Here is a 20,624-nt window from a genome sequence, read left to right as displayed (position 1 = left end):
GTCAGCTTGTTTGCCATTCTAAGTTGTATAAAAAAAATTACTAATATTATAAATACGAAAGTGAGTTTGTTTGTTACCATATAGCGCTTTACCGGCTTACCTAATCGCTACGAAATTTAGTATAGACGTATTATATGGTATGGTGAAGAACATAGACTACTTTTTACTTCAGTCAGTAAATATATCTCCGGCAGGCAGATAATGTCGTGGGTAAAAGCTAGTACAAGTTTGGACCTATAATTCTCTATTATAGTTCTATAAGTATAATACCGAACAATCACCCACATGTTTAAATTATATATATATATATATATATATATATATATATATATATATATATATATATATAGTAAGATTGTTAGTAATGGGGAGGTTAGTCCCCATTGCTATCAATATACCCTATGAGGTCGATTTCCACACGATTCTCCCTGTAATTCATCATGGCAAATTTATTGTTGAATTCATCACGATGGGCTATCTGACCTGCTTTTTCATTTTATACACCAATCAACCCTCACTGATGCGGAGGGAAAGGGATTGTTAGTAATGGAGATTAAAAATTCCATTGCTAGCAATATATCTAACAAGGTCGACTTCCACGCGGTTCCCCCTAGAAACTATCATGACTAATTCCTAATGAATTCATTATGATAGGCTAACTGGCCTGTTTTCATAGATCACCCTTCACTGGTGCTCCGCCAGCATATCCCGTTAGCGCAGGCGGAGTTACCGATCCATTTTCGTCCAACAAAAAATCCTCACTGATGCCCTGCCAATGTATACCGATAGTGGAGGCGGGGAACCACTCAATTATCATCCATTAAAAACAAAGATACCTGAACGTCTTCGGTTTATCGATTCGTTTATCATGCAATGTAATTCAATGAAGTGCATTGATACAAAACCTTGACGTACAATTGTCTTTCTTATTGAGTCATTACGTGACGTTAAATGTTATTGACTTATATGTACAGATTGTTTACACTTTATCGCGTGCGTGTTACGTGTTAGCAAATTCATGTATTGTGTATCTGAATGTTCCAAAGTAAACCTTATTACTATGTCAAATAAGATTATTTTTAAATAGAGCAAACGTACGGTTTCTTACCCTTTCTTCTTGGCTAAAGTTGTTTACCGAACATGACGATAATTTATTTTTTTAATTTGTTTTTTATTTTCCTCAGGTATATCAGTCCATATTATAAATGTGAAAGTTTGTTTGTTTGTTACCTTCTAATACCGTAACGGCTTAACCAATCACTATGGAATTTAGTATACTCGTACTATATAGGATGGATGTATTATAAATTTGAAAGTTTATAATGATTGATGGATATTTGTTACTCTTTTACGCAAAAACTGCTGAACAGATTTGAATGAAATTTGGTACACGGGTAGTTTATTTATTTATTACATCAACTGGATGAGCTTTACAGTCTTCCAATACGTTCACTCAGGAAAGCATCAGTACAATAATATATATGAAAAGGAATAATACACATAAATAAAAGGAACAATATAAAAAAGATTTAACATAACTAGAAATAACATTAGAGTCTAAAGTTTTTTTATGCTATCCTGACTTAGGACATAAGATACCTTATATACTGATTCAGACGGACAAAGCTGCGGGATATGACTATTCGAAAAATATTCAATTATATAAATAATAATTGAATATTTTCCCATATTTAAAAATTTATATTTTCCATCAATCTATTCAGAATTCTTTTCACAAACTGACGTCTTTCGAGAATTGCCATAGGCCAGTTATATATATATATATATATATATATATATATATATATATATATATATATATATATATATATATATATATATATGCATACGTCTGACCTATATACATATATTTGACGGGTAAATACGTACTAAAGGTCATACTAAGAAGTCTGACGTCTGTTTCAATAACAATTTTTCAATTAAGAATTCCGTATGGTTCCCCACTCAAAGCTAGTCGAGCATATTTTGTTTTCTATTTGTATTGGTCTGAATGTTCTATAATATGTAGTATGTAATTTAGTATGTCTGACAAATTACCTACTGTTCCTCTGCTTAGTTTTTATCTAGATGGCACTGTCACAGAAGCCTAGTAACGCAGTAGTATTTATTATTATGTAATTTAGGACTTAAATGAATGAATTCACTTCTTCCTTTCCCGTGACTTGTAAGAGGTTAAGAAAAGTTAATGGTCGAGCGATGGGCATTAGCGTCTTTCTTAAAACATCACCAAAGCTTAACTTCGATAGTTAATCTGCCTGCCAAATGTGGCAATTACTTGGAAACTCCCTATTATGAAGAAAAGGGGGGGGGGGAGGCCTATGTTCAGCAGTGAGCAGTTAACGGCTGATATGATAATGATGATGATGAATTTCAGACCTGTATATTAAATATATATGTATAAATTGATTTTACAAATTGAGACTAACACCAGAGTCATCAGGAATGGCAACGCATGGGGGGTATCATGGGCGAAACAGTATACTCTGTTATGTCCATGGTACTGCTCATGTTTATAGGCGACGGTCACCATTGTTCATCATAAAAAAAAATTAAGACAGGGAAATATTAATATAACTCGATATACCAAGTTAAGCACAAAAAAACTAAACAAGAAATAGACTAGTCTTTTAGACCTCTAATGATTTGCAGATTTCGCAAATCGCAACTAACTTCTGATTAGTAAAATAACTTAGACATTTGCTGAGAGGAAATAAAAAAAAAAAAAACAAGAAATCTATTGACGATCCGCAACTCGGCGTCTGTGGCCTTCCTAAGATCGCGCTAGACGACCTTCAATTAATTTCCTTATCATAATAACATCGATAGCTTTTTAGAGAATGGTAACTTAAGTAGGTATCAAACAGGTTTGAGACAGAGGTTGACGTTTATGCTTTAAGTTTTAAAAGGGGCGAAGTATTTTTTTTTTTTATGCCAGCGTATACCGTTAGCGCAGGCGGGGTTACCATACCATTTTCACCCATAAAAAAATACACCTGGAATTCAGCACGAAGGTTTCCAGGGGAGACCACGTGCAGGTCGACCTGACTGGGTATATTGCTAGCAATGGGACTGGTAGTCTGCATTACTAACAATGCCCCCCAATCTGCGTTATTGATACACGTTGGGTTTTCTCTTGACACTAACGACTCAACTAATTGTCATGAAATTTGGTGTGCACATAGTATTTACAATGGAGAAAGATAAATGCTATTTTTGTAAGAGGCTATACATGTATTTTAAAGGTCAATAATTTTTTTTTTATACAACTTAGAATAGCAAGCAAGCTGACGGCCCACCTGATGGAAAGTGGTAACCGACGCCTATAGACATGAGCAGTACCATGGACATAACAGACTATACTGTTTCGCCCATGATACCGCCCATGCGTTGCCATTCCTGAGAACTCAGGTGTTATTCCTCTGTACCCCGTAAATTCACGCCATATCCTTCAAACTGAAACACAGCCATACAAACACAACTACTTCACGGTTGAAACACGAATGGGACAGAGATACCCAAGCAATCGACTTTTGTACAAAGTCTCCCTCTGATATAAATATATCATCATCATCATCATCATATCAGCTGTTATTTGTTCACTGCTGAACATAGGCCTCTCCCATAAGCTGTCAAAAGGAACGGTCGTGAGCCACTTGCATCTATCGACTACCTGTAATGCATTTGAGGTCGTCACTCCACCTAGCGGAGGGTCGTCCTACATTGTGTGTGCCTATATAGGGTCGCCATTTAACAACCTTACTTCCCCATCGGCTGACGAGATTTCTAGCTGTGTGACCAGCCCGTTGCCATTTCAACTAACTTATCCTAGTAAAATATATAGTCTCGGGCAATCAGTGCATCTCGATCGTTCGAACAAAGTCGCGGGTCAAAAATAGAGGCATATAAAAATATACTCACAAATTAGGGTTGAGCAGATGTGTGGTGACGCTTCTTTCGTTTTCTATAAATTTCACTTGTATCTCAACATCTGGTATGAACACTTTTCGATGCACCGACTTAAACTTAACAGGTGCATTGTGGATCGCTTTGAACGGCACCGAAGAGGATAATGGAGCTGAGAAGAGAAAACAGATATTAGTAAGAGATTGACTAATGTAAGCTTTTATTATTATTGGTGTGACAGTGGAGCCCTCTGGTGTAAAGTTTCAGGCCGACTTCTTTATATACAAGAACGCTTCTGACGTGGGTTTTTCTTTTAATGGACGATAATGGAATAGTAAACCCCGCCTGCGCTATTGGTATTCACTGGCAGGGCACCAGTGAGTGATGATAGGTGAGGATGAAAAGACAGGTCAGTTAGCCCATCGTGATGAATACACTTGGAATTCAGCACGATGGTTTCCAGGGGGGGCCACGTGGAGGTCGACCTGGTTGGGTATGTTGCTAGCAATGGGGCCCTTATTAACAATCCCTCCCCAACCCCTCTGACATAGTTTAGGTTATATTATATGGTGACAGGGAAAATACCAAATATACACTACGTCTGATGATAAGCAGCTAGAGCCAATACAACTCATTGCGATATCATAGGCATTACTTGTGTTATTAACTCTCGTAATGTAGGATTCCCCCCATATTTTCTTCCCCGTCAATTGTCAGTTCTTCGAGCTATGTGACCAGCCCATTGCCACTTTGACTTGCTTATCCTTCGAGTTATATCGGTGACTTTGGTTCTTTTGCGGATATCCTCATTTCACAATCTGTCACTTAAAGAAACTCCGAGCATAGCCCTCTTCATAGGGGGAAAGGGATTGTTAGTAATGGAGACTGAGAATCCCATTGCTAGCAATATACCCAACTAGATCGACCACCTCCTCGCACTTCTCCCTGGATACTATCATGGTTAATTCCTGATGAATTCATCATGATGGGCTAACTGGCCTGTTTTCATTCTCATCTATCACCCTTCACGGTCATTCAATGTATCTCAAAGCTGCGGGTGAAATATAGTAAATGACAAAATGAACTGTATTATTATTGATATAGAGTAGCATTTGACCACCCATAGCTTCCATATGTTGCAATATTACGCAATGACACATTCCTCTGGCGGTGACACATAACTACTATGATAGAACAAGTAAGCAGAGAGTTATCACAGTTTCATTATCTATCAGTGAGTCATCACATCATGATAAAGTACTTAATCGGAATGAGTATCTATTTGTAGGGCTGTTAGAAGACAAAGGTATACAGTTATATTAGCATGTATGTCAGGGCTGAAACGAGTGACGCGTGAACGAATTTCATAAATAATTTATTGACATTTTATTTTTATAACACAACGGTGGCATACAAACATACTGTCCGTATGATGGTAAACGGTTACTGTTGCCAGTAAATACCAGCAATAAAAATAAAATAAAAATATAAATCAATTTTATTTCTGTGTTATATTCTATTTAATATTATAAATGTGTAAGTTTATAAAGTTAGATTTTTTTTTTTATACAGCTTAGAATGGCAAACAAGCTGACGGTCCACCTGATGGAAAGTGGTAACCGTCGCCTATAGACATAAGCAGTACCATGGACATAACAAAGTATACTGTTTCGCCCATGATACCCCCCATGCGCTGCCATTCCTGAGGACTCAGGTGTTATTCCTCTGTACCCAGTAAATTCACGCCATATCCCACTCTTCAAACCGAAACACAGCCATGCAAACAACTGTTTCACGGTTGAAACACGAATGGGATAGAGGTACCCAAGCAATCGACTTTTGTACAAAGTCTCCCTCTGTTAATATTGGATGATTGGATGTTTGTTACTTTTTCACGCAAAAACTAGTGAAGATTTGAATGAAATTTGGTATACGGGTAGGTTATAGCTTAACTTAGCACATAGGTTACTTTATGTACTAATTCATGCAGGAACAGCCGTAGGATGCAGCTACCATATTAAGAAAATGGGAACCAATTAATATAATTTGTCAGCAATGACTTTGTAATTCAATTTACCACATGGTAAAGGTCAGCAATGGAGGGTTTTGTACTAGTCTGATGTTTTAATGATTAACCTACATTTTGGGAAACAAATCAGTGTGATTGTTGATACGTTATCTACGAAATCACTATGTTTGTTTTTGTCCCGCACTTGTCACTTCATATCTCGTGTTAGCCAAAAGACAGCATAATATGTTAAAATATGCTTAATAATTTTTTATTACTGTTACATAAATAAAAATTAATTAATCATCTGCAAAATTAATAAATAATATTATTATCGACGTGTGGTCCCGGCAAAGAATGTATTGAAACTTCTTTGTATATATATATATATATATATATATATATATATATATATATATATATATATATATATATATATATATATATATATAAGAAAGAAAGTTAATATTATTTTTTAATATGTTTATTTGTTTCTATTCAAATGGTTGTCTTGTCTTGTATCTACACGTATTATATTATATATGTGGGCGAAAACGACTGTATGCTGGTATAGAAACACGGTGTTTTTAGAAAGATAATATAATTATATAAAATATACAAAGCAAACCAAGGGAGCAAAAAAGGGAACGAAACAAAACTTAAACTGACACAGACTTCAAACTACAAACAAAACATCTTTTTAATAAAATGAAAATAAAAAAGAAACTTAAATGGTGCGTCTTGCACAATATATGTATATATTGTTGCTTTAAAGAATATTATTTTTCACTGTGACCCTTTACAGAATGGGCCAGCCCTACCCGTCCTGTGAGTGTCGTAAGAGGCAACTAATGGCCGAGGGATAGCCAGCAATGTCTCTTTTAAAATATCACCATCTTGACATGCCATCTGGAAGTGATTATCCAATTCCAAAATCCACGCATAGTCGCATAGTTGCTGGTACAAGTAGTAAAATTTATATTTCGAGACTTTATCATGTGTATGTGTTTACAAGTAGGATTTGCTAGCAAATAAAAACGTTAGCAGTGACGATTGACGTCACAAAGTCAATATAGGAAGAATTTTCCTATCTCTGCTGAAGATAGGTCTTCTCCACAAGGGAAATTTTACTAGTAGTTGCCACACTTAGCAGGTGGGCTGACAACCGCAATTAGGGTTTGTTGATGTATTAGGGAGAACGCTGCTGCCCATCCCTCGAATATTAAGTTACCTTAGTCGCCTTTAATGCCACTCACGGGAAAAGAAGGGGTCGCACATTCTATGCTGGGACCACAGGGTAAAAATATATTGATGTAAACCTTGTAAATTTGAGGACATAATAAAATCAATTCAGAATTCGTGATATGGCCGTGTTGTGCTCATAGCACAAAAATATCCGATGAATCGAAAAATTCCTCTTTTTGAAAGTCACTTAAAAAAGGACGCAGAGTTTTTTTTCAGCGTCAACAATGTTTTCCATCCGAAGAACCTTAAGTTAATTGCGACCTTAAGGGCAGAAAAACGACTATTTATTTTATATAATTATAGTGAAAAACATTTAATTAACTATTAATTAATTTAATTACGATAAAAACGATATAATAAACTGCAGCGAACAATCGTGATAACACTATGAAAGTTACATAATATTTTCTATAAACTATTTCTTTCGATGATACCTTCATATTTGATTGAAAACATTCGTACTGCTACAATAACAACCAATTTTTTTGATCGCTCCTTCGTACGTGTGGTTTCAGGAGTAAGGAAACCAATTAGTTGGCATATCAAGATAAAGTGGATGTAATAAATAAACAAAAGCACATACCATTAAGTCCGTTCTGTAGACATGTTTTAATGTGATCAAAAATATAAATAAATAAATCATTATCATCATCATCATTTTAGCCATTACCCGTCCACTGCTGGACATAAGCTTCCGCTATAGACTGCCATAAAAAACGGTCACAGTGCAGGTGGCTTACTGCACCCACTGACTCTCTACAATGCAATTCAGATCGCTCCATCTAGTGGGGGGTCGTCCTACACTTTCTTCCCCATCGGTTGTCGATTCTTCGAGTTATGTGACCAGCCCATTGCCACTTTAGCTTGCTTATCCTTCGGGCTATGTCGGTTATTTTGGTTCTTTTGCGGATATCCTCGTTTCGGATTCTATCACGCAAAGAGACTCCGAGCACAGCCCTTTCCATAGCTCGCTAATTAACTTGAAGCTTTTGCATACGGGCAATCGTGTAGGACCATGTTTCGGTTGATAATAAATAAATATCAAATTTTAAATCACACCTTCAGAAATATATAGCTGCGAAAATCGCATCTAATTTGATGCAGTAGTTTTTACGTGATGCCGGAACAAATAGACAAACAGACAAAGAGAAAGACAGACACACACACAGATACAAATTCTAAAAATTATTGTTTTAGCCTCTATTGGTCTTATTCAGACCTCCGATATAAATTTTTCTTAAATATCTCCCATGTATAGACATTGTCTAATTATTTATGATATGTATTAGTAAAATTGACCCAATCCAGAATTGAACCTGGGAATTCAAATACCTAAAGTAATATGTCCAACTGACGATAAAGTAGAGAATCCTCAAGGAACTCGTACTTGTTCTGTAAATGAGTATTTCCTGGCAGTTACGGTTACATGATAATTTAAACAGACTCACAAATAATAATACAGCAAGTGAACTCGCGAGTAACACAGTCGCTATCGTGATAAGACTATTATTTTCCACATTCATATACAAAATAAACCAGATATATATCGGACAATGGCTTATCTGAATTATGACTATTTCTGTTTATCAAAAAGGGCAATGTTTTATTATTAAGATTAAACAAACATTTATTTATTATAAGCGTAGATTATTACCAGAAGGTAGGCTGGGGCATTTCATATTTCATTATCCATTTCATATTTATATTTCATTAATCCTAATTAACATAAATCTCTAAATATAAATAAGAAAGATAAGGTTCTTTAAATTGAGCACGTTCATTAGTTTAAATAAAGTATCATACTTCATATATTATACATATAATGTTTATTAATTTATTTAATCATTGATTTAAAATTTAATGCACAGTAAAATTCTATGTACATTTTGCGTTGGGCAATTGGACAATACCGAGAAATAAGTAGGCAGTGCATTATTGAATAGAGGAAAAATAAACCAATATTTGATATATTCATATAATATAAACACATAATTAGACTAATGTAATAAATTAAATAAATATAATATATAAACAAATATATACACATAATAAATATATACAAAAATATTACTATATCAAACAATTAACTGTGATAGAACAGCAAATAACAATCTATGACAGAGTAACCAGCAAGATTAAGTTTAAAAAAAAAGTGATTTTAATGATAAAATTTATATATATAATAGATTTACTTTATAGTAGATGGGACCCGTGACCTTGCCTATTTAAAACAGGAAATCTACCACTAACTGTTAGAGACCCCCCTCCTTCTGTTATAAATATATATTATTTGATTATAAATATAATAATGCATAATATTTTTTTTAATTATAAGCACTTACCAGAATCAGGTTCCTCTTTAGTTTTCTCTATGTCTATTATAGACTCCGGTATAGCTAGACTCTCATCAAAGTCAGAGTCTAAACCTGGATTCAAAGAGTCCAGAGGCTGGAAGATCCCTTGGAGACAGTCCCCAGGAGAGTTGGTCGGAGTGGGTGTCTCCATAGCGTGATTTGTGTATCCGTAGAGTTGTTCATCTATTAAATGGAATTGATAATTTGATTGAAATGTTTATTAAGTAATTAAGCAATTATTATTGTCACAAAATTACTAAAAAACAGCTATAAAGAACATATTAATAATTAAAAAAAAATTAACAACAGACAATAATTTATTTTTCAACTAATTTAAAAAAAAAGGTTCTTAATTCGGCTATATTTGTTTTTTAAAACCTCACAACTTTGTCTTTTGTAAACTGATTAGACTTTTTTTTCTGAAAGAACTTACTTTTTAAATCAAAAGAACTGGTTTTTCTACATTTAAAGTCAGTTTTTTTTAACACAATTTAAAAAAAAAAAAATTATTAATTTTTAATGTACATACTACTAATGACCTAATTAGTCACTAGTTTATAATATTAACCAATGTTGTTTATTTTATCATTAAATAAATATTTAATAAATACATTATTTATATAAAAGAAAAAACGAAAATTAAAACAACTAAAATGCAAATAGACAAAATATGTTAGTAGTATTGACAGAGAGTTACTTGTAATCTATTGAGAATATTCTATCTTCCTTGTAATGTAATGTAAATAGGACTCTATTTTCCGCGCTTAGTCTCTCATTTGGGCCATTGTGCATATGAGTCGTGGCTAGTACAGCCAACCTAGCTCCGCTCAGAAGCACAGAAGCTTCCTGGGATCTAAGATCTAAGAGAAAATCTATATCTTCCTTATTAATATCATTCTATTATAATAAAATTTTAAGTAGATGTCTGTACATGGAAATATAAAAAAGGGATTTTATTATGAGCGATCGAAGCTGAAAGAATAATGTTTAGAAATTTTGTCTGTTTGTTCCAGCATTATGCAAAAAAATATTGCACCAAAATGAATGTGGTTTTCCTGAGTTATAATCCTGAGGGTGTAACTTAGAAATTAGTATACAGTATATTTTATTTTGACACTAGCAGCCCGTCCCAGCTTCGCACAGGTGGACATTTTTAAAATTTTAAAAAGTGGCCATTAAGGCTGCACACGCGACGGAAGCTTAAAAATGGAGTAACTTCTCCTATTTTCCCAACATTTCCCTTCACTGCTCTGCTCCTATTGATCATAGAGTGATGAAAAGTATACTATAACCTGCCCAGGAGTATGAAGAATTATTGTACCAAGTTTCGTTAAAATCCGTCTAGTACTTTTTGTTTCTATGACGAATATGCAGACAGACAGAAATTTTACTGATTGCATTTTTGGCATCAGTATCAATCACTAATCACCCCCTGATAGTTATTTTGGAAATATATTTCATGTACAGAATTGACCTCTCTACAGATTTATTATAAGTATAGATAGATGTCAAGAAGAACTGATTTATTTTATTAATTTTGAAATAGTGGGCAAAAATCTAGTTATAAACATGAAAGTATAGTAATTTTATTTATTTGGGATCATTTAGCAATTAACCAATTCAAAAAATTTACATTAAATTTAGTATACACATACAATTCAGTATGTTACTATAATTATGTCACATATTTTTCACCACATGTGCCTTTAATACGCTTTCTGTTTTCACCAAATGGTTAGCTGGTAGAGAATGCCATACGGCATTAAACTCGCCACTTGTACATAGTTTTATTGAGCAATAAAGAATAAAATAAATAAATAAATTTGAGAGGGAGAAGAATATATGTTACTATTTATCCCAGTGAATCAATATATCCTGGCCATGTGGACAAAGTCATACGTAAATGCTAGCAATACTTTAAATGTATGTTTTACATTTAAAAAATGAAAAATTCCTCCACCATATTTAAAGACTGTGTTTCAGAAAAAAAAAAGACTTCAATTGGGGCAAAACCATACTACTACTACTTTACTTTCATTTCAAAACTAATCTACTGAAAAGACTTTGGTGAAATTTCTATGGGCTCAATCTGTAAGTATATCCTGTTAGATGAAAAAAAAAAGAATTTTTCAAATTGTTTCAGAACTAAAAATGTTATTCAGTAACAAGCATAATAAATATAACCTTAATTGACTACCTCCTTTGTTTTCAGTCGGTTGAAAAGTAAAATAAGAGAACAGAGCTGAATCTACTTTATGGTAGTGTCAAAAAAGTAATTCAAAATTCTCAAATTATAAAATCAAAATAAACATTTAAGACTAAGTAGGAATATATGGGTTTACAAAGATTTGTCTATGAATTTCATAAAACTCTGTGATTAAACAGCAAAAAATTTATTAATTTTGCATAAGAATTCCTATTATCACATAGGTGATAAGCAACTAAAATTTTATTAACTATATTGAAACTCATATCCACTATTAAATATATTGTATGATTTATAAATAGTAAGTAAAAGTCTATATAAATATGTCAATTAAAAATCACTTCAGGCATGTAGCAATTTAGAACATGATTTTAAATTTAAATAAAGAAATATGTGTTCTTTTTTTATTCATATTTCAAAGTAGAACTTTTAAAAAAATAGTACTTAATTCAGCCAGCAACAGAATACCTTGATTAATTTCAGATAATGGCAAATTTTAGACAATGAATTTTTTTATTATGGTATAGCTGATAGACAAAGATGAAGTACACCTGATGTTGATACCCTTCCAAATAACATATGTAACACACACAAAACACTAGTCACAGTAATAAACACTTTTAAACACAAGTACTACCTCGTTTGATTAAATTATGGAAACTTAATGTCAACTCGTTACGCTCCATACGTTTTTCTGTGTATCTCCTTTGAATTGCTCCGTAACCATCAGTATTTTGATACTTAATGGTTTGCCCATTACGTTGTATCAACTGAACACTTGTGCACATAATAATCTTTTGATAAGGCGATAACGTTTACAGCTATTTTCAGTTGGGACACAACACTCGCGACAGACAGTTTTTAGGTGTTACATCGGACGCCAGAGGTTTCGGAGATGCATGCATCAATGAACAAGGCTATTTGCCAAGGTTTTTGTTACTACGGTTTATTATTTAGTGAAATCTGTACTTACTAAGTTTTCGTCACTGCGAATGAATTACTATTTCTATTCTCTGTGTTTCATACTGTCGAATACAAGTTCAGAAAATGTATTAAAAGTTGCACTACGATTTGATTCATAAAAATAGTCTAATGTAAATTCAAGGTTGATTCACAAAGAAGGATATTCAAGACTCCAAACTTTATACCTAACATTTGTACGTAATAATAAGATACATTCAAGTTTTCTAGTAGTGACTACCAGTGACGTAAGCCAGTGGTCAGTAACATTTTGTAAACAAAACGAGGAAATTAAGTAATTTGTTTTTTCCTAGCATAATTAAGTAAACTTTGTTGGTGTGTCTTTTAATCAAATTTACATGAATTACATTTATAATCTACATTATTTACATAATTACATTTTCAAATACGCTAGACTTAGAAATTTTTTATGTATAGTATGATTCTTACATACGTAGTTACTTAATTTACACAAAAACAGTTTGATATTAAAGATTTTTTCTGATTATGACACAAAAAAAATCAGTAAACAAACAATATAAATACAATAAAAACAAACAAATAAATACAATCTTTCTTTTTATAAAATTTAAATATACCAGCTAGGAAATAAGGTATGTATCTGAATTTTGTATGTCACGAGGGTTGTTGTTGATATTTTAGTAATTTTCAACAAAAGACATTCGCATTTGGTCGTTTTTGGAACTGAAATAATTTTTTTCACGTTTAAATATTTTGTAAAAACCGTAGATTAAGTTTCAGTTATGGACCATATCAGAATGCTTAGAGTGAAAGAGTTAAATTATTTAGCAATTCATAATTTTATAAGTAATTTTATTTTACTTATACTTTGGGTTATGTTGGTTACTTTAATACTTTTGCGGATATTCTCATTTCCGACATAGCTCGAAGGATAAGCAAGTTGAAGTGGCAATGGGCTGGTCACTGCAGCCAGTCAAGAACCGACGAGCGATGAGAAAGATGGATTCTTGAGTGGCGACCCCGTATGGGCAAACGCAGTGTAGGATGGTCCCCCACTGGATGGTGTGTCGACCTTAAGTGCATTGCAGAGAGTTTGTTGCAACCACAAACTCTGCACTCGGTGGCTCAGGACCATTCTTTATGACAGTCTAGGGAGGAGGCCTATGTTAAGCAGTGGACAAATAATGACTGAGAAGGTGATAATGATGAATGATATTTTATGTACTTATATAATAGTCGTTTAAAGTGTTGACTTATACGTATGAAGAAATGTAAATAAACAAACCAAATAGCTAAAAATGTTATCAACTAATGGCGTGATGTCATTTCAGCAAGCTTAGTTATCGAATGACATATGAATGACAACTTCGGAATGACATGTGTAATTATTGACAGATATCATTACAGACCTACGAACCGGTAAAATATCAATTTTAAACTTAAATTTGAACTTTATGGTAATATTTATGAAATTTTATTTAATTTGCAAATTATTAAAATTAATATAATAATTAAATAAATAATTTTTAAAATTTTTAATTACTTTTTCTTGTTATTTGTAAATAAATATTTAGGATAAGACCAATATTGTTACAATAATACAATTTAATTTATTTTTCCAATAACTTTATATTAAAATAAAAAAAATATTTATACTCTATTTTAACAATTTGCAAATATTATTAGAAGGATATTCATGAAATTATTAAATAAATAGAAATGATCTAATCGCATGTATTATGTAAAACGCCTACAAAAGTAATATCAGCAAAATTGTGTTTTTGATCATATACGAATGGAATGCTAGAATTATAATAATTATCATAATAATATTTGATATTGAGGTTTTTTTTATATTTGATGGATCCGAAATAGACAATGGGGTATTTAAATTTTGTTGCCAGGGGCGGTCCTGGCCTCTTGAAATAGGTATATTATGTCCATTTAGGCACATTTTTTTTAATTTCGAAAATGAGATGGTGTCTCCGCATGCGCTAATGAAGTACGCTGGCGGAGCACCAGTGAGAAATGATACCTGAGGAGGAATGCAGGTCAATTGGCTCATAGTAATGAATTTCACAAACATTTACCACTATAGTTTCCAGGAGGAACCGCGTGGAGGTTAGCCAATGGGGCTGTTTTATTAATGCATGATATTAGAATGGTAATTTCGCTTGCATTAACAGTATACGCTGACAGAGTATCAGTGAGGGATAACAGGTGAGAATGAAGAGGTCAGTTAGTCCATTGTGATGCTTACTTGGAATAGAACACGATGGTTTCCAGGGAGAACCACGAGGAGGTCAACCTGACAAGGTGTGTTGCTGGCAATGGTAATGGCATTTAGTAGCCTAATCCACAATGGGGTTGTCAGACTCCGTTACTATTACTTTCCCGCTTTAGATATGGCTTTTGCGCATAGTTAAAAACTCCGTTTTCATTCTGGTGTGGACACCAGACAATTCGACTTACGAACACTCAATGCTCGGGTATTAGACACTGGATACTCGGACAATGCACACACAGACTCTGGCCATTTTTAAAGATGTAATTTATTTTATTTATTAATTAAAAGCAAACAGACAGCTAGAACAATACATAGTTATACACTTAAATAGTAATTTGACAACCACTGTAGTTTGCACAAATGTAATACAAGCGAATGAAAAATAAAATTAAACAAATTAAACAATACAATACTAAATTAAACAATATTATTGAAAACTACAGCAACATTGTCAATAATAATGCTCAGATTTTAACAAAACCATCCATTTTTGAGAATAAAGAAATCATATTATCATTACTTAAACATTTTTGACACGTAGGGTTAACAAAATAAACACATAAATCTTTGCTATTTTAAAAATATTGCTAAGTGTGTTTTCACATTATAATTAAGTTTCATTCCGATCAATCTCGAACTGTTTCTACTGGTCATACCGAGAGTAAAACCGGCGTTACATCGTGTCTCGTAAAACTCTATTGTGATCCATTTAAAAAAAAATCGCAGGTGCTTAATAATGTTAGCTCAGGAGCTATTGAACAAACTTGAGCGCTTTCAAAATTTATCTATCAGAATTGTCTTCGTTTTACGTAAGTATGATCATGTTTCCGCATTTCGCGCTCAGCTAAATGGCTCTCAGTCCAACTTCGACGTGATATGCACATTCTCTTCACTTTTTATAATACACTTAATTATTCCAGCTCTTACCTTTCAATCCTGTCCCCTCTTTCACATGCCAGACGAGCTCCCTACTTGTAAGACCCATTATTTGGAAACTCTTTCTCAGTCAACGCTGCGCAACTGTGGAACAGAGGGGGGAAAAGGGATTGTTAGTAATGGGGTCTAACAGCTCTATTGCTAGCAATATACCCCTATCAGGTTGACCTCCAAGCGGTTCCCCCTGGAAACCATCATGGTTAATTCTTGTGATATTCGCCAGGATGGGTTAACTAGCCTGCTTTCATCTTCACCTATCATCCCTCACTGGTGTTCCGCCAGTGTATACCGATAGTGCAGGCGGGGTTACCATTCCATTATCATGCATAAAAAAAAAAAAAAACTGTGGAACAGACTTCCTTCTAATATACAGGATAGTCCTTCCAAGTTGAATATTCACTTTTTAACTAATAATACATAATACTATAACTAGCTATTATATGTATTGTTATTTTTTATCTTAAGCTTGTAAGAAACATAGGGAGGGAATTAATAGTAATGGAGACTGGATTCCCCATTACTACTAATACATTTTCCGGTGAATTTAATTCCTCTTACTGATAATAATAGTAGTCAATCTTTAAATGTTGGCAGCGGCGCATATACTGATAGTAGGTAGTGGTATTAAACAAAATATTATTTTTTTATACCACCGCAGTGGCAAACAAGCATACGGCTCACCTGATAGTAAGCAAAGTATAGTTACAGTTATAATTTTTATCAATTAACCAGCGATTCCATTTCTGGCCAACTAATAGGCTTTCATTTTTACATCATCCCTCTCTGGTGTCCCGCCAATTTATATATATATATTTTTAAAGAATGAACTAAAAAATTGAAATGTTGTAAACTAGGAAATCTTACAAGATACGAAATATGTAATTTTTTTACATATAAGATTTTATAATCAATATATTTCAAATAAAGTAGTTCTTCTCAATTCGTTTGTTTTTTTTTTATGTTTGTTGCCTCAGAGCTCCATCGTCCATAAGTCTATCGTCCATAAGTCGATTTGGAAAATTCTTTTTTTTTTGTTTGAAATTACACACTTACATTTCATTAAAATTTCAGTTCAGTAGGTATTTTCATTTTTAAAATAAAATAACTGGAGATGAAGGTGATTTTTTTTAACAAAATTGATATTTTTTTTAAACAAGTTAAAAGTTAAGTTTCCAGTTCTCAGGAAATGATAGTATTTCGGCGTAAATTTTTATAAATGTACTTTTAATTTTGAAAGTGCTCTATTATTTCATGTTACCACTAATTACTACCAGTACTACAAATATATAAATGTAAATTTATTTGTTACCACTTACATCCTTAAGGGCAGATAATACTTGTATTTCTATAAGTCCGTTCATCTCACAACATCATCATATCATTTTGGATTTACACCCAATCTGTTCACAGTTATTGTCGTAAGTGTGGAATACCTGCAGGGCACCAAGCAAGCTTGTATTTAAAAGAAAATTATTGAATTATCTATTGAATCAACAGCTTCAGCTTTAACTACGTTCGACTAATAGTTGATAATTGAATAGATTTATCACAACATTTATCATTGTATTAATATGTATATTTAATATATATAATATTTATGTGTATGTATTTATAATATTATAAGGCATGATATATATTAATAAACCAATTTAAATTAATAGCTGTATTTTATTAAGCAGTATATCTTCGCCACTACTGATTATTTATTTATTTAAAGGAACACCAACAGCATATTGCATTATAACACATAGTAATAATAATAATAATAATAATAATAAAACGGAGAGAGTATAGGGTCGCTGCCCGGGGGTCGCCGGGGCGCGTCTACAACTGGCGGTAGGCGCGGCAGAATGCGAGCCAGCCGACCGGCCCCACCACCTGGCCGGTCCGACCCCTCGCCATCGACATCAGCTGGCTTGGCGCCGGCAGGGCCGTCACAGGCCCAGCAATCGGTGCCCGCCACTGGTGGTACACGTCGCATGAGGTGGACAAGAGCCATGAATGAGGACCTCATGCGTGCGTTCTTCAGGGCTACAGGGACAGAAACAGGCAGAACAGGATACCGGGCAGTAATGCACCGCGAGTTTCTGCGTCTTTTACCGGATCTAACCGTCTCGGAACAGAACCTAGCCGACAGAGTTCGGTACATACAGCGCTCTGGTATGTTTAGCGCGACCGAACTCGAACGATTGCGAAGTGAAGTTGTTCCAGAAGCAAACTCCGCGACCGTAGAGCAACCAATCTCAGACGTGCTACCTAGCGTAGAGGTGGTTGCCGAAACGCTTTCAGAAGCGGATGCGGACGGAACAACTTCCCAGGATATAGAGCATATGAGGAGCATACTAGAGGAGGCGATTCTAGAGATCCGAAGAACTCCCCTCGAAGAGAGACCGAAGCTTCCCCGGATATATCCAAATGTGGCGACGCGGGATGCCATTGAGGCCACAAATGGACTGCTGCCTCAGTACCTTGAGGGCAGCGGTGACCTGGGAGAGACGAGTTCAATCCTGTTTGGCGCTGCGTTGGCAGTATGCCGATATACCGGCGCAAAAATGCCCCGGGCTGGACGTAATATCCAAAGGGATAATATGAAACCAGCCTGGAAAAGAAGGATTGAACGACGGATCGCCCAGGCCAGAGTCCTCATTGGTAGACTGCTCTGCTTCAGGGAGGGCAACACACGCCCGAGAATTATGCGCTCCGTAAAAGAGGCCTTTGCTGGGACAGGGGTACGTCTGTTCCAGCCGGACTTCGGGCACAAACTTACGGAGCGCATAGATGAACTGAAGCAGAAGATCGCTGCATGGGGGAAGCGACTCCGACGGTACTCTGAGAGGGTTGAGAGGTATCAACAGAATCGCCTCTTTATGAGTGATCAACGGAAGTTCTATAGGAACTTGGAGCGCCCAAAACTACAGCCCACAGGACAAAGACCCGAAACAGCCAATTTCGTCGCCTTCTGGAGACAGCTGTGGTCTGAACCTGTGGAACATGAGGAGGGCGCATGGATGCACGATGTTGAGGAAGCATGTGCTCGAATAACGCCGATGAACGCCATTGCCATTACGGAGGAAGACGTGGTTGCCGCGATCCGTCGGGCTCCGAACTGGAAAAGTCCGGGGATCGACGGATTGCAGCACTACTGGTTAAAGGCGTTCTCGGCCAGCCATGCGACCTTAGCCGTGCAATTCCAGAGTGCCCTCGAAAACAGGACGCTCCCGAACTTCCTTACAACCGGGATCACTCATTTAGCTCCTAAGACGGACGATACCGCGGATCCATCTAAATATCGCCCCATCACTTGTCTTACGACAATATATAAGACGTTAACATCCGTTCTGAGCGCTAAGATCTCTCGTCATGTGTACGAGAATAAGATCCTATCTGGCGCTCAGAACGGATGCAGGGGCGGTAGCCGCGGATCGAAGGAGCTGCTCCTCATTGATGCTGTCGCTGGCCACGTGGTCAAGCGGAACCGTCGGAATTTCTCCGCCGCCTGGATAGATTATAAAAAGGCGTTCGATTCCGTGCCCCATTCATGGCTCCGGAGGATACTCGAGCTGTACAAGATCGACGGTACAGTTCGAGTGTTCTTGGAGGCATGCATGGGGCAGTGGACGACGATCCTGACTATCCAGGGCGAGCGATTGACGGATACCGCTGACCGGATAGAGATAAAGAGAGGAATATTCCAGGGCGATTGTTTGAGTCCACTTTGGTTTTGCCTGTCCCTGAATCCACTCAGTACTTTACTGGAGAATTCGGGGACTGGATTTCAGTATCGGAGAGGAGGTACACGAGTGTCTCACCTTCTGTACATGGATGACTTGAAACTGCTAGCTCCGAGCATCGAACGCCTGACGGAGCTGCTAAATATCGTAAACGATTATAGCAGCTCTATTAGGATGGCGCTCGGAATAGACAAGTGCGCGGTCCTCCATGTGCAGAGGGGACGGGTCACTCAAACTGAAGGGATCGCCACAGATCCCTCTAATATTAAAACCCTCTCCGAGGCTGAAACATACCGGTATCTGGGCATGTCACAAAACATCGGTGTGAAGGAGACGGATATGAAACAGTCAGTCCGCGAGGAATTTTTTGCGCGCCTTACAAGAGTACTGAAAAGTTCTTTGTCGGGCGCCAATAAAATCCGAGCTTATAACGGCTGGGTCATACCCGTACTCCTTTACACTTTTGGCGTGCTCAGATGGTCTCAAACCGAACTCGAAGCCCTGGATCGGAAAGTCCGCACAACTATGACCCTCCATAGAATGCATCACCCGAAATCGTCAGTCATGAGGCTGTATATCCCGCGGAAAGCTGGTGGTCGAGGCTTGTTAAGCGTTAAGACCATGCACAACCGCGAGATTGACAGCCTCAGGACATATTTTCTGGAGAAAAGAGACGAGGGTTTGCATAGAGAGGTCATAGAATGTGACAAAGGATTCACCCCTCTTTCTCTGGCTAAAGAGGACTGGCGAAAACCCGAAGTCTTGGGTACCTCTCAGCGGGAGGCCGTATGGAAAGAGAAGGAGTTGCACGGAAGGTTCTTCAAAGCCCTTCACGGGCCGTACGTAAACACGAAGACCTCCGTGCACTGGCTACAGTTCGGTGATCTCTTCGGAGAGACCGAGGGTTTTGTCTGTGCAATACAGGATCAGGTGGTTAAGACGAACAATTACCGAAAGCACATTCTGAAGGATGGCACTGAGGACATCTGTC

General features: G+C 35.8%; 1 protein-coding gene across 2 annotated transcripts in view; it reads right to left on the bottom strand.

Moving 5' to 3' along the window:
• The window catches only part of LOC113523458 (phospholipase D2), a 36,323-nt gene extending 23,384 nt beyond the window's left edge, over window positions 1–12,939 (bottom strand). Inside the window, exons 1-3 of one of the 2 annotated variants that reach the window (XM_052895597.1) lie at window positions 12,375–12,939; window positions 9,520–9,714; window positions 3,940–4,096 (exon numbers count right to left, since the gene is read on the bottom strand). In XM_052895597.1, the coding sequence (XP_052751557.1) occupies window positions 3,940–4,096; window positions 9,520–9,714; window positions 12,375–12,525 (503 nt within the window). In that variant the 5' untranslated portion in view covers window positions 12,526–12,939. The remainder of the gene's footprint in view (window positions 1–3,939; window positions 4,097–9,519; window positions 9,715–12,374) is intronic. The other variant, XM_052895598.1, reaches the window with a different exon arrangement.
• Window positions 12,940–20,624: the final 7,685 nt, after the last annotated feature.

This window comes from Galleria mellonella, unplaced genomic scaffold, assembly GCF_026898425.1.
Source record: "Galleria mellonella isolate WM207_F2 unplaced genomic scaffold, CSIRO_AGI_GalMel_v1 utg300, whole genome shotgun sequence".
In the NCBI taxonomy this organism is placed as follows: domain Eukaryota; kingdom Metazoa; phylum Arthropoda; class Insecta; order Lepidoptera; family Pyralidae; genus Galleria; species Galleria mellonella.
This window is presented reverse-complemented; position numbering and strand designations above follow the sequence as displayed.